This window comes from Macrobrachium rosenbergii, chromosome 3 (assembly GCF_040412425.1).
Source record: "Macrobrachium rosenbergii isolate ZJJX-2024 chromosome 3, ASM4041242v1, whole genome shotgun sequence".
Taxonomy (NCBI): Eukaryota; Metazoa; Arthropoda; class Malacostraca; order Decapoda; family Palaemonidae; genus Macrobrachium; species Macrobrachium rosenbergii.
The window spans coordinates 60,203,328-60,218,691 of record NC_089743.1 but is presented as its reverse complement, the minus strand read 5'-3'; the positions used below and the strand labels follow the sequence as shown (position 1 = coordinate 60,218,691).

General features: G+C 37.5%; 1 protein-coding gene across 1 annotated transcript in view; it reads left to right on the top strand.

The window, feature by feature from the left end:
• Positions 1-15,364, top strand: part of LOC136856130 (acyl-CoA:lysophosphatidylglycerol acyltransferase 1-like) — a 134,298-nt gene that overhangs the window by 80,596 nt on the left and 38,338 nt on the right. The window contains exon 3 of the mRNA XM_067133786.1: positions 11,264-11,489. Within this exon, the coding sequence (XP_066989887.1) occupies positions 11,264-11,489 (226 nt within the window). The remainder of the gene's footprint in view (positions 1-11,263; positions 11,490-15,364) is intronic.

Genomic DNA, 15,364 nt, shown 5'->3' with positions numbered 1-15,364 from the left:
CAGTATATTGGGTGCAAGTATGTAATTAAAAATAAGCTATTGAATATTTCACCTGTTGACTGTTGAACAGAGGATTCAATATAGTATAAGTATCTTAAGTTTCTGTGAATGGTAATAAACCCAAAAGTCTAGTTGTGATAGATTAATTCTATATTTTGTAATTTGATAACTATATTAATTTAAGTTCATGTTTCAGTCATTTGTGAAGGACAAGCCATTTGGAATATATATTGCTCATTACTTGACATTTTCCTTTTTTTATACATTGTAATAGATGAAAACCATTGAGGATTATATTGTGAGTTTTTAAATGTTATTAAATTTTTTCCTTATTGAATTTAGGTTTTATGACTGAAAAGACTAAGGTACCCACATGGTTTTGTTGCATGTTATCATGCATGGTTTTGCTGAGCTAAATGCTAAGTTACAGCTTATTACACTAAAGCACTACATTGCTATATGCAAATTGCCGTTAATAATTGATAGAATTTTATTCTCTTCCACTACACTATACAATAGTGTAGTGCAAGGCACATTATGAAATAATGTAAGTTTTTTTCTCTTGGGTAGCATGCTGGAGCTTAATTGAATATACAGTACCTCGTTGAAATGTATTAAAAGTCAGTCAGCTTAAATGAGAAAGCAGCTACAGATTCATTGCTATGAGTTAAAAGTTGATTTATATGAAGACGTGAACTAGAGCTCAGAAAAAAATAACTGCCCCCAGAATAGCCATAAGAGTTCCCACGTAACTGGGAAGGGCCGGTTTTCCCAACACAGTGTAATCATGATTGGTATCCTTACAAGAACATCTGATACCTAACATACTGTGTGAGGAGCACACATTTATAAGTCAGTTTGAGTGCAGTTTATTTCACATTTCGTCTTATTCAGACATTAAATTTGCATTAGCTTGGCATGTGTTCTAACCCCTCTTGCCCCTATAAAGGGAGAACCAGTTATCAATGATGGCAAGAGCTCATATGAAAGCTGAAACTTAATTTGTTTCATCCATGGCCTTTTGACAGTCAACTTGGCTGTGGAGCAGGATAATTCACCAACAAACCACCTGTCTCTCATTCTGGTTATTTTGGTCCCAAAATAACCAGATTTAATTTTGAAATTATTTGCTCTACCTCTATAGTTACAGTTACTGTAGTAAGTGCTTAAAAGCAAAGCAAATATGTAAAGTCTCAGTTACTAGAATATAGCTTTACTTTTGAGTGCTTCCTCTCTCTCTCTCCCCCCCCCCCTCTTTCTCATAAATGCCTCATCATGAAAGGGGTAACTCGAGCACACATACAAAAGACAAATGAAGTAAACAAAAATAATTAAGGAAAATCCTAACCCTTCATCAACTGCTGAAACAACAGAATTAAGCTGTAAAACCTTGACAAAAAGAACCATCATCAGATCATATTCACATATACCATCCTGCTCAATGCATATTATGAATCCAAGTTTCCTGCATAGCAGAATGTTACCCTCCCCTCCCTTTACTACTCCCTAATAAAAGTATGGAGAAAACTTTTGGGCTTGTTATTTAGCCTCAGGAATAATGTCCTCCATAGTGTTTCTCTCCAATCTTGTTTGTTAGTTTTCCAGCTTGCATTTATTATGAAATGTGTTTAGTAGTGAAATTGACCTATAAAGTACATTAAAAGAGGTTTTTGATATACTACTGTATACTGTATTTTCATCTGGCAAAGGATAGGCAGGAAAGGGGCAATGAAGTCTTCAGGACGAAGTGGATGGAAGCCAAGAGGCAAGTGATTCGGGCAAAGAGGAATATTAGGAGAATCTGTGTAGAAGAGGGTACAAAGAGAATGTTTGGAAATACAATTATCAAAGGGCTAAAAGATGAAAAAGAGGAGAAATTAGAGTTGAATGAAAGTAATTAATGGAACAATGGAGACATCACTTGGAAAGTATACTAATGACAAGAATAAATTTGAACTGGAGGATTGTGACTGATACAGCAATCATCGTTTCCCCAAACTGATGAATTAAATTCTTGTTATCTTGGTAATAAACGTAGAAGGTCTTGAATAGATGAGGAAGAATATTTCTGTGTAAGAAAACACAAGCCTTCGTGTTCTTTTTGTCCAGAAACAGAAAAATTGATAGTGAAAGTATCAGGTATATCCAGCTTTAGCTGATCCATTTGTTTAAAGAGTTCCAGAAAGAGCAATCCTTCCAGTTTCCCTAAGAAAAAGTAAAGTTGGATAGCAGAGATTTAAAAAAAATATCCGCAGAATCTTTGAAAATCTCTAAGGGATGATGACTGTAGTATAGTACCCATTGTTTCTCTTTGTGGAAATGAAAAAATCAAAGTTGTAAACTGAAAAATTCAGTACTGCAGTAGACACTGACTGGAATAGATATCTTTAAGCATTCATAATTTGAAAAAGATTTTTAAATTAAATTATTGTAAGAATTCCTCACATGTAGAGTTGCCAACTAGACTTTCACCTGATGGCTGGTATATTACTTGAAACATTTTAAAATTAGCATGCCTTTTATAAACATTATACTGTACTATAGGTGATGCACCAGCAATGCTGAGAAATTACCCATCTGCTTAGATGCCAATAGCTGATCTGTAACAACTTCACTCAATGACGGTACTTCTCCACCTGTGGGCGATAGACCAATTATTAGGCCTCTCAGCCAGGTATATCCCGGGCAAGAGGAATGTGGTGGCTGACAAACTGAGTCGTCAGGGTCAAGTCCTAGGGACAGAGCGGTCCTTACATCAGAAAATAGCGGACAGGCTCTTCCATCTTTGGGGAAGACCAGTGATAGATCTGTTCGCAACAAGGTTCAACAAAAAGCTTGAGGTCTTCTGTTCGGTTGTCCCAGACTCCTTTGCTGTGGCAGAGAGTGTGGCAGAGGACACCCTTCAATATCCCTGAGACAATATGAAAGTTTATGCTTTCCCTCGCATTTGTCTGATCCATCAACTGAACAAAGTACAGTGAACCCCCTGTATTCGCGGGGGTGCGTCCCACACACCCCACCCCCCCCCCGCGAATGCTTAAAACCCCTCTAAAAACACTTAGAACTGCCCATTTTGATAGCTTAAACCAAGATAAACCCTGTAAAAATGCTTATACCTGAGTATTTTAATAGTTTTATTACAAAAAGTGTGTTTATTCATGAAAATTATATGAAAATACACTAATTAGTGAATATTTCCCAGTGAAAAATACCGCGAATGGGCGAATTTTCCGCGAATGATGGCTAGATATGTTCCACAGAGAAACCCGCGAATGCGTGAGTCCGCGAACCATGAGAATACGAATACGGGGGGTTTACTGTAATGTCTTCCCGGAATCTCAGAACGACCCCTATAGCTCTGTGGTGGCCTCACGCAGAATGGTTCCTCGATCTGCTAACCCTTCTGTCAGCAGTTCCCAGGGAGATCCCTCCTTGGCACAACCTCCTTTGCCAGCCTCACGCAGAGAGGTATCATCTGTTGGTAGGATTCCTTTCTTGGTAGGATCCCTATCTCTTCTCGGTTGGAGACCATCCAGTAACTCCTGTGAGTGAGAGGCTTGTCTCGCACAGCAGCGACACAGATGTCTGGCTGTATCAGATCTTCCTCAGCTGTGTATCAGGGTAAATGGGCCATCTACTGTGAATGGTGTTGTCGAAGGAGTCTCTCTCCAATCGGAATTTTTGTTCCTCAATTAGTGGATTTCCTAGTTTTTCTCTGAAGGGAGAAACATCTTTCTGTGTCTGCCATCAAGGGCTATAGGGCTGCTTTGGGTTTGGTTATACTCCTAAAAGATGTAGACCTGTCTTCCTCTTCAGAAATATCAATGCTTCTAAAAAGCTTAGAACAGTCTTGTTCTCCTGCAGAACTAAAACTCTATATGAACCGTTGCAACAATTATCTGTCAGAAATTTGACCCTTAAAACAGTCTTCTTGCTGGCTCTAGCTTCATCGAAGAGAGTGGGAGAACTCCATGGTCTCTCTTCTAGTGTTAAACACTCGAGGGGTTGGGGATCTGTAGTCTTCTAACTTGTCCTGGAATTTTTAGCTAAAACTCAAAATCTCTCAGTTCATGATGAAAGATTTGAATCCTTTTCCATTTCGTCCTTAGGAGATTTTGTTGACAACAACCCAGGCAAATTACTCTTATGTCCTGTTAGGGCACTGCGTGGGTGAGATGTCGAAGACTTTTTGTAAGCATAGGCCGGAACAAGCAAGAAGTGTCCAGGAATACCTAGTCTTTATGGCTACGTGAAGTTATTAGTCATTCTTATAGCTCTTCTACAACCTCTAATTCTAAGACAGTGCATGCAAGAGCACATGATATTCAGGGTTTAGGCCCTTTGTTAGCCATTAAGAAGAACTTATCTGTTCATAGGATTTTGAAGAATGGTACAGGCAGTCACTGGTTATTGGCGGGGGTTCTGTTCTGACGGTGTGACGATAATCTGTAATCTCAGATAACCAAAAATCAGAGCTTATTGGTGCCAAAAGTCGCCGATTTTCGGTTATCGGCACCTCTGTTAGGCATGTATCGGCACCAATACTCAATTATCGGTGCCGACGAGCAAAAATTGGCGATTTTCTTTGCTAGAGAAGCACCGCAAAACCGGACCGCCAATAACTGAGCCTGCCGATAACCGGGGACTGCCTGTACTTGGCTTCGTCAAACCACCTTCCCCTCCTTTTGTGTAAGGGACATTGCCCACAGGTTTTTGGATACCTTTTCCTTGGGTCCGGTGGTGGTTCTCAACAAGCTCTGTAGCTCATCCAGTGCCCCTAGCAGGACAGTTTGTATCCTACCTAAGATGATGGAATGAAAGTGAGAGTGAATGAGATGACTGATCTTTTTCCTCCTATTTTCCCCTTCTTCTCTACCAGCGGGCAATACAAAGATTGGTCCATCATGAGTTGGAACTGGTTAGATACAGGTGAGTGAGTGCCTTTCTGTTTGAGAAAAGTTTTTTAATACACTAATCTTTCCTTGCAGAAGCTAGTTCCTCCTCTCTCTAACAAGGGGAGAGAGGAATGATGATAAACGAATTGGTGGCTAATGCAGGTTTGTTGTCTTAACAGATACAGGCAATCCCTGGTTATTGGCGGGCACGGTTATTGGTGACCCAGTTTTTTGGCACTTGTCTAGTGATGAAAATCAGCAATTTTCAGTGCTGATATGCGCTGATTTCCACTTATCGGCGCTGATAAATAGCTAACAGAGGTGCCAATAACCAAAAACCAGCGATTTCCGGTGGTTATCGGTGCCAATAAGTGCCGAAAATTGCCAATTTTCGGTTATCGGCAATTTTCGCTTATCGTCACGCCGTCAGAATGGAAACCCCACCAATAACCGGGGACTGCCTAAATAGCTCTTTAACTTCCATTTATACATTGTTCCTATACAAATGTATATTAGCCCAGTAGTCTCACCGTTTAATATCCTTATTAGACTAGTCGGAGGCTTTCATCATCTTTTTTCTCCGCATTTACTTAACCGAGAATTGAGGCCAGGTGTGCTGAACCTCTAGTCAGTTCGAGATTTCCTTTCCTCCCAACAAAAGTGAGTCTATCCTAACGTTAAGACCTAGGTTTGTTCCGCATATAAACGAATTACAAATTTTTTATCAATTTTTATTTTTCATAGCCAATAAACCTAAGGTCTTAACATATATTGCCCACCTCTTGCTACCCCTCAATGGGTTCCCTGGGCTGGAAGAAACTGAGACATCACAGCATTCTTGGGTGAAGGTAGGTCAATTGTTTCCTCCTATCTCACCCGAGTAGCCAAACCATGTTATCACCAATACCTTGTTCTACAATTTTATATGTTCTTTATCGGTTTCCAGCTGGCGCTAGAAGATTTATCATAACGCTAAGACTGTAGGCTTGTTAGCTATGAAAAATACAATTAAGAAAAAATTTATCATTTTGTTATTTACTAGCATATATTTTTATGATTTCTAGAAGTTACCCTGCACTTTAAAGTTTTTAACAGTATTGTACTTTTAGCATTTGTAGAGGCACAGGGTAGATAGGATACTTAGTTTCTAACCATTTTCCTTGCATTGGAAGGCTTTTGCCAAGAATTTGATATTTTGTAGTTTCTTTGAAGAATATTTCCAGTTTCATACAAGATAGTATACAGTATGTGTTACTTATAATAATTGTTGGAAAATTATTAGCCTTTTCACAGAGGTTCATTTTTGTGTAGTAAGTTATAAATACTACTGTATTTTAAAAGTTTTGTGTCACTCAGAAAGCATGATGAGACAAAGATAGTTCTTGTATTTTTCCACATAATCTCTCGTATTTATTCACATAATCTCTCGTAACTTTAGTGCACCTGGTCCACCATTGTTCATAGGTGAAGTTAGCATCTTGGATCTCCAGATACTCTTTCACAACATTATTGGCCAGAAAATATTAATCACGCAGGTGGCATTTGAACTTAGGAAATGAGGAAAAGTCGCAAGTTTCCAGGTTGGATGAGTAAGGTGTCATGAAGCAAAAACGTGGTCAAACATTGTTCTGTTTGCATGGTTGCAGCTTTCTTCTATGTTTTATTTTGCTTTGTTTCAGCTTAGCATTTTGTTAGGTTCACACTATTCTTTTGTAACTGTTTAATAGTGTCTTGGCCTTCCTCTTTGTGTGTTGTAAGTTTTTGTTTACACCTATTGACTTTCAAATGGCCTCACCTGCAGTTTGGCTGGAAGTAGATTTAGTTGGGGCATATTTTCCAAAAGTGCAATTAATTGTGGTGGGATCTGGGAACATAACCCCTGTGAATACATACATTTGTTTTTTTACAGAAATAAAAGATGAAGTGAGTTGTAACTGTAAAATATAGCAGGAACAAAGATGTAAATGGTTTGATAAATGATTACATGTACAAAATACTATATATATAAATATACCAGTAATATATACAATAATACCTCAAACTTACGCGATTCAAGTTGTCCGAATTCATAGACACGCGAACTTTTCATTGAAGCCTAACTAATTGGCATGCACGACTTTTTCACCGACATGCGACATTTGTGAAATCGTCAAGAAACCCTGCAGAAGTGTTTATGTTTAATTTTTGAAGTAATTTATGTTTTCATGTTTTTGTGTAAAATCTGTATGAAATGTATTTTTTTTTTGTGCTTGCATATATATGATACAAAGGTAATTACAGCATGTACAGTTATTGTACTTTTACAAGATGTGATACCCATTTGCAAAGCTTCTGCACTTTTCAAAGATGATACCCTTGCAGAAAGTGTTTGTTTAATTTTTGAAGTATATTTATAAGTTTTCATGCTTTTAAGTGTAAAAATCGGTATGGAAAATTTGTATTGTTTATATTTTTGTACATAAATATGATACAAAGGCAGTACAGTTACTGTATTATGCCCATTCACAAAGTTTTTGTCACTAGGACCTCACATGACATCGAGATAGGTTGTTCAGTTGCGCTGGTTTGATAAAATGAATTTGTTAACATACTGAAACATATCAGAGTTGTATTAATGTCGTTCTGTGAAAATTACTTTGTTAACCTTGGAGAAAAGTGCTGGTGCATTCTGTATTACATGTAATTACAGCACGTATGGTTAGTGCACTTTTACAAGGTGTGATACCATTTGCAAAGTTACTGCACTTTTCAAAGATGTTATACCCCTGTAGAAATTGTTTATTTAATTTTTGAAGTATTTTATAAGTTTTCATACTTTTAAGTGTAAAACCAGCATGGAAAATTTGTATTACAGTCCAATATTTTCAGTGTGCATATGTATTTCTCTCTCTCTCTCTCTCTCTCTCTCTATTAGTTAGCTCTAACACATATTTTTACAACTTCTTATTTTTCTGTACATCTTTACCTGTACAGTACATAATTTGGAATTGATTGAATTTTACCTTTAGCCTTTGCGAACATTACGGACGTTTTCTTTATTGTATTGAATTGTGTACCATCATTATGACTGTGATTTATGAAGTTTACCCAGTGATGTGAAGAAAACTTCTCCTTTTCCTCTGTGAGTGAAAAAAAAATGGCATCCCATGAATTAGGAATAACAATAGTATATGTACATACCTACTCTAAATGCGCTAGTGTGGCAAACACAGCACCCATTACTATACTGAAGTGTATTTTTACATCAACCATTTATTTCTTTTTTAAGGGTAATGTAGTAAGCTAACTTTTAAATGAAATCACAGTAACTTTAATTTAAAAGTTAGCTTAATACTTGGGGAGCATGATTAGGGTCATAGTTGGTGTTTAAACTAGAAATAAGCATTTATTAGCATTTTTAGTAACTGCCAAACCACATGAATCTTCGCGTTGTGCGAGGGATTCTGGAACCTAACCTTGTGTAAGTTCGAGGTATTACTGTATAGCTGAAAGAAAGATTTGGGTTTTTAAAACAGATTTGAAAGGATTACAGTGGGTCCCTGCTTACTTGCGGATCAGCAATCGCAGCTCCAGTTGCAGGTTTTTCTTTGAAACATCTCCAAATATATTGCAGAAAATTCACTAATTTGCGAATTTTTTCGCGGCGCAATATTCACTAATTACTGTATTTTCATTTTATTTTTATGACTAAATGCATTCTTATGATAAAAGAAATTATTTACCAATTTTCAAATATTAATATTAATAGCAAAATATCAATAAAATGCTAAATTAAAATCCTGCAAAATCACACAACAGCATACCAGTGTGCATAAACACCTCAATTCAGCCCCCTCTCTCTCTCTCTCTCTCTCTCTCTCTCTCTCTCTCTCTCTCTCTCTCTCTCTCTCTCTCTCTCTCTCTCTCTCTCTCTCACACTGAGATAAGAGAGAGATTTTTTATGCATATGTAACATGTGTTTGTTTTGTATGATAAATAAATGATTTACAAATTTTCAAATAATCTTCACGTAAGAACAACAAAATATCATTTCATGAATTTTTCCCAGTCTTTATCTGTCTCCGACTTTAGGGGGAGGGATGAAGGCCTGTCAATTATCTTGATATATTGACATGTGAAGGCGGGAGCACCTGGGCAAAATCTCTCTCTTTCTTGCTTTCTTTACACCAAAGGATATGTGGAATGTGAGATGTATAGATAGAAAGGGAGAATGGTTGATAGAATTATATAAATTTTTTAACTAATGTAAACATAACTCAATTTAGAGTTCTCTCTCTCTCTCTCTCTCTCTCTCTCTTCTCTCTCTCTCTCTCTCTCTCTCTCTCTTTACGCCAAAGGATATGTAGAATGTGAGAGTTGGATAGATAGATAGAAAGGGAGAGTGGTTGATAGAAGGATATAAATTTTTCAGCTTATGCAAATATAACTCACTCAGTTCAGAGCCTCTCTCTCTCTCTCTCTCTCTCTCTCTCTCTCTCTCTCTCTCTCTCTCTCTCTCTCTACCCAAAGGTTTCTAGTCAAATGTAAGGGATGGATAAGTAGATAGATAGATAGATGGGACTGGAAGTAGGAATCACACAGCAGGGTATGTTACCTCAATGCTGATTGGCTTGTAGCACGACACACTATTGGTTGGAAGAGTTAGTGGCAAGCAATCACACAGCAGGATATCAGTTTTGCTAGTTGCTGATTGGCTTGTAGCTTGTATGCTTTATGAGGGAGTGTTCCCTCTTTTTTTTATGATTGATTTTAGTTTAATGTTTACTGATGTATATTCTTATAACCTAGTTTTGTTAATTAATCTTTATTTGCCTTTGTGTACGTACTGTCACTAGTGTATTAAATATTTTAAATGTGCAGATGTATTTGTGTATTTGTGTTTTCTCTCTCTCTCTCTCTCTCTCAGTAGCTCTTGATCCTTTCTTTAGCCATAAATAATTAATTTAATGCAAGGAAAGGAACAAAACTCGACTAAAAATAGGTGCACATGAAAAATAGAATGAGAACAATCTAAATTTGAAGCAATAAATATAGTGGTTATCCATCGGTAGTTCCATCCCAAGCAGGCAGCCTTTTGGTAGTCAAGTAATTTACTATTTTCATGGCTGTCGGTGAAATTTTCCATATAGTGTTCAAAATCAGGTGGGCTGATTTACAAAGCAAATGATTGATGGTATGGTGCCTTTGTTGCTAGAAAATGTATGAAACAGTTAATGAGGACTCCTTAAACATTTTTCCTTTTGCTAGCTGTTTTGAGTCTTGCAGATCCAGGAATGGCTGGCCTTGGCAATACCACTAATGTTTAATGATTCTAAGATTGTCTGCAAGATTCAAAGCATCAGCAAAATGAGAATTTTAGAAGCCTTGATAAGGCATTTGAAGGATATCTTTGGAACAAACCCTTCTCCTTCTAAGACAAATTCACTGATTATTCATTCAGTTTGTGAATACAATAGTTTCTTGTGCTTTTGGATACCATAAAAGAATTTTTTGCCAATAGCCATGAAAAAATTTAAAACAAACTTCCAAAAGGCTGCCTTCTAAAAATGAACTACAGTTGAAAGACCACCAGATTTACCATTTAAAGTTTTAGGTTTAAAGTTCTCTTTCCTTTTGTGTATATTATTTTTAGTCTGCCTCTGTACCTTTCCATGCATGAGATTCTTTACAGCTAAAGAGAACCTTAGAGAATGTCATAAACTCTTGCATTATTAAAATGTTCATATTTAGAAACTTCCTTATATGTACATTGGCTTTTTTACCCAAAATTCAATTAAAAATGTATTTTTAGTCCCTAGAACAGTTGATGTTGACAATTTGTACATGGTTTGCACATAACTGAGGATGGGGCGTAGTTATTTCTTAAACTTGACTTCACACTCCTGGCCTCATTGAAGTCATATATTCTTTGGAATAAAGATTTGTGAAAATGGTACTCAACTAAGGTTTTATATTATCCAAATTTGCCACATACTTACCAGACCAAAAGTTCCAAGCTACCTGGTTACTAAGGACTACTCTAGTAGGGTTATTACAGTAACTGATGTTTATGTATAACAGCATACCAGCTTGAATAAAAGTGGTGGTTTATATTTGCTGTATGTATCTTTCTTAATGCTCCTCCTGTTAGGGCCCAGTTCCGTTATTACTGACAGTCTTCATTAAATAATACATTGTAAGCAGCATTTTTTTTTTAGTCCTTAGCTCCACTGCCTTTATCTTCTATTTTTCATGTGTCTTTTGCCTCGTAAACTCAACTTCTAACTATGACAAATTTGTACCCAAATTTTTAACATTGCCTCAGAATGAATCGTGGCCAGCCAAATAAATATCTATGAATTTGACTTTTATCCATTATTGTTTTACAGATTATATGTTGGACTACGAGCAGTATTTCGATTTATAATTTGGACATTCAACAACCTGTATTGCATTCCTGTTCATTTTTGTTGGTTGTTTCTTCTTCAACCCTTGAAATGGATATCCAAAGACAAATACTGGTTCGTTGAGAGTATCATGTTTCGGTGGCTTTTATCCATGGTTTGCTTATGGTCCTATAGCGCTGGATACCACGTCGTAGAAGTTGGTGATGACGTAAGTTAAATTTTTGAATCAGTGTATTGATTGTTTTATGACTAGAGTTTTTATTTAAACATAGTACAGTATTTATTGGTTTACAGTGGTTAATTTTTTCTAAATAATGTGATATTAGACTGCTGCCCAAACCTCTTCCTATTGCTGAATTGAAGTTCATAATAGAACAGTTGCTTGACATGATATTAGGGTTATGTATTTTGTATGTCATCAGATTGCAATTGTAATTCAAAATTGTTTATTACCTTAGTAATCATGAATTAACTTTCTTCTATGCAACAGATTATAGTTGCACATAATTCTACTGATCAGGACTAAGACATCTTCACTGCACATGCCCAGTCCCATTCTGTCATGTGACTCAGTGGTGTAAATAAAGCTTTTGTGTTGCTCTTCTAGGATGTAGCTTTTTGGTGATTTCATAGTGCTTTCACTTAGTCATTCATTTAATTTTCCCAGAGAGCATTTTAGCTTGTTTCTTTAGTGGTAATTTCTTAGTATAGGCAGTCCCTGGTTATCAGCAATCCGGTTTTGCGGCACTTGTGTAGTGACAAAAATCGGCGATTTTCAGCGCTGATATGTGTCGATTTCCGCTTATCGGTGCCGATACATGCCTAACAGAGGCATCGATCTCTGGTTATCGACACCGATACACAGTTAGAAAATTGCCGATTTCCAGTTATTGGCGATTTTTGCTTATCATCATGCCGTTGGAACGGAACCCCCGCTGATAACCAGGGACTGCCTGTAGTTATTTCTGATTGCTGAATTTTTAAAATTGAATAATTATTTATTTGACTTAAATTTCAGTATGTAACTCTTATTACATTGTATTCAGTGTATAAATTATGACATGGTGATGGGTATTAGCGTGTTTAGGGCTGTTTGCTGGATATGTATTGTTCACCATGCTTCAGCATTCTGGTAAAGGGTTACCTGTGTCCATCCTATAGCAGTCAACAATGTTTTCTTTAGCAGGTATGCCTGATCTGTAAGGATTGGTCCGTTAACCATTGGTTCCTGTTCGCCGAGAAGAGTTTAAGTGAATTACTAGAACCTTTGGTTGTCTTGCCATGTCCTTGTCACCCTCAGTCAGGAGTCAAGTTTCTCTGGATGGTGCCTTGGTGGTCTTATGGCTCCTTCCCTTGCAATGACTGTAGTCTGTGCTGCAGGAAAAAAGTGTAAGGATTCCAAGGCTCTTCAGCTATTGTCTTCTCTTCTGCATCAGAGGACTGGCCTCCCCCAAAGGTTTTCAAATCTGATAATCTCCCTGTGAATCCAGAGGAGGGTATCTATTTACTTCCCCAACTCCTGTAGTTAAACCTCCTGGGTGAGTTCATTCCACCAGCCTGGGATGGATGCTGCCTTCCCTTCCTGGCATCATGCCCCCCATAGGAGATCAGCCAGTCTCCAGTCCTACCTTCCTGGTAATGAGAAGTTCGATGTCTGGACAAGGAATTCTCTGCTATGTTGAAGAAGGGGGAATTTAAAAATTTTTTTAGCAGTCTCTTCATTGTTTGGAAGGTTTCACAAGTTTGGCAGCCAATCAAAGATCTCAGCCAGCTAAGCAAGAGTGTTTGTCTGACCCTATTCCAATTGGAAACCTTCGAATTGGCGAGGAGGTTAATTCAGAAAAGAGATTTTCTTAAATCATTGGATCTGAGAAATGCTTGCTTGCAAATTTCCATTCACCAGCTTCAAGGAAGTACCTTCTTTTTGTATGACAGAACACTAGTTCTGGGTCTTGTGTTTTGGCTTGTGCATGCTTTTCACATCTTCATAAGGACTTTTGGCATTGGCCTTGGTACATTGCCTTGGCATTCATCTTCATTTCTGTCTCTATAATAGGCTGGTCATGGTTGCATCCAAGGAGGAGTGCTTATAATCTGGCTATTCTCTTAAGGCTTTATCCTTTTGTAAGGATTACAAATCAACCCAGAGAAGTTCAGTTTGTCCTCTTTCTCTCAGGTGACATACATCTGGGAACATGGAGTGGCATGAGCTGGAGTTGTTGTGCCCAACAGATGACAGGATACACAGCCTCAAGAATACCAACAAGGTGTTTCAGATTTGCTCCCTCCTAATGCCCAAAGCTTGGCAGGTGTTTATCAGTTGTTTGGTCTTGTTGGAGAAGTTGGTGCCCACAGCTGTTAATGGATCTGTTCTTCAACTGCAGCTTGCAGATAGCTGAGAGGCCACATTTGTGGCAGATAGCTTCCAGGTGTCTGTCATGGATGGTGTTATTCAGGGTCTTAATATCTTTCTCATTCTCTAACCATTCATGACATCCTTGTCAGGGCAAAGTATTTTATCTGGAGGTTGAGATCGTTGCTTCAACTGAGGAACACATTATTATTGTGCCAAGATTTATTTCTAGCATCTGAGGTGTCTTCTTGATATCATCTGCTGGAACTGTCAGGTCTTTCTGTCAGAATGGTTGCTCCACCTGGACATCTGCAGATAATTTGGTAAGAGTTGGGTAATCAGTTTGTAGAGATTTTTGCAACATCACTCAGCACCAGGCTTTCAGTTTATCGGTCAGTGGTTCCAGAAGCGGGAGCAATGTACATGGTGTTGCAGGTATCAGACAGTCGTGATGTATATGCTTTCATACCCGATGTTGAAGTTCTGGGCTTGTTGCTGTCTAGGAAACTCATTGTTCTTCACTTGCCCCAAGTTTTAGTTGCTTGGAGTACCTTCATCTTCATGTGTGAAATTTAACCAGTTTTGCCTTCAGGAGAGGGGATTTTCAGAGGTTGCTGCAACTGCTTATGCTACCTCATGTTGTTTCTATTCCCATCTTAGCAGAGTTGCTTATCTTTCTCAGAAATGATAATGATTTATTGTTTTAATGATTAAAGGAAAGTATGCTGCTTTCTAACATGTCTTCAATCAACATTGTTTGGACAAGGGTAATGATTGTGATATTTGAGACATACTTCTTCATTTTGGCAAGTTGATTACCAGGTTGACCGTTGGACCTTCTAGTTCGGATTTGGCTTTGGTATTGTGCAGGCCCCCTTATGAACCTCTTTTGGAAGATCCCTTATAGGATGTAAATCTTAGATTGTTTTTAGTAGCCCTTACCCCTTCCAACTGTGTTAATGAGCTCCATGCACTATTGGGTGATGTTTCTTGCTCTTGCAGTAGTTGTCAGTTTACTGTCTTCCACCCCAGATTTTGTGGCCAAGATGCAATTTTTTTATTACTGTGACTTGAATATAGCTCCCAGCACAATTATAACTTCATCTTCAGGGGTTGATCTCCTCCTTTATCCAGTGTGTTTGGACATAACATATTTGACAGTGTGTTTGGACATAACATATTTGAAACATACTCAGGATATTTGTTCTCCTTTTTGGGGTCTCTTCCATTGAATAGGCCAATGGAAGTCTGGTCTTGAAGGACATTTATTTCCTATTGGCCCTGTCATATAGGATTTGTCTCAGTTAATTATTAAGGGAAGCATCTGGATCATACTTGATCAGTTTAACAGTATTTTTCTATTTTTCCATATTTACAATCCATGTTTACAGTAGTTTCATTGCTGAAATTAATTTTTTGCCTACAGCTATTGATTGTATTTATTTAGTGCATGCATGTTATCACAGTCCAGTGTGTTTGGACATAACATATTTGAAACATACTCAGGATATCTGTTCTCTTTTCGGTGGTCTCTTCCATTGAATAGGCCAATGGAAATCTCTGGTCTTGAAGGACATTTATTTCCTATTGGCCTGTCATATAAGATTTGTCTCAGTTAATTATTAAGGGAAGCATCTGGAGCATACTTGATCAATTTAACAGTATTTTTTTATTTTTCCATATTTACAGTCCATGTTTACAGTAGTTTCATTGCTGAAATTAATTTTTTA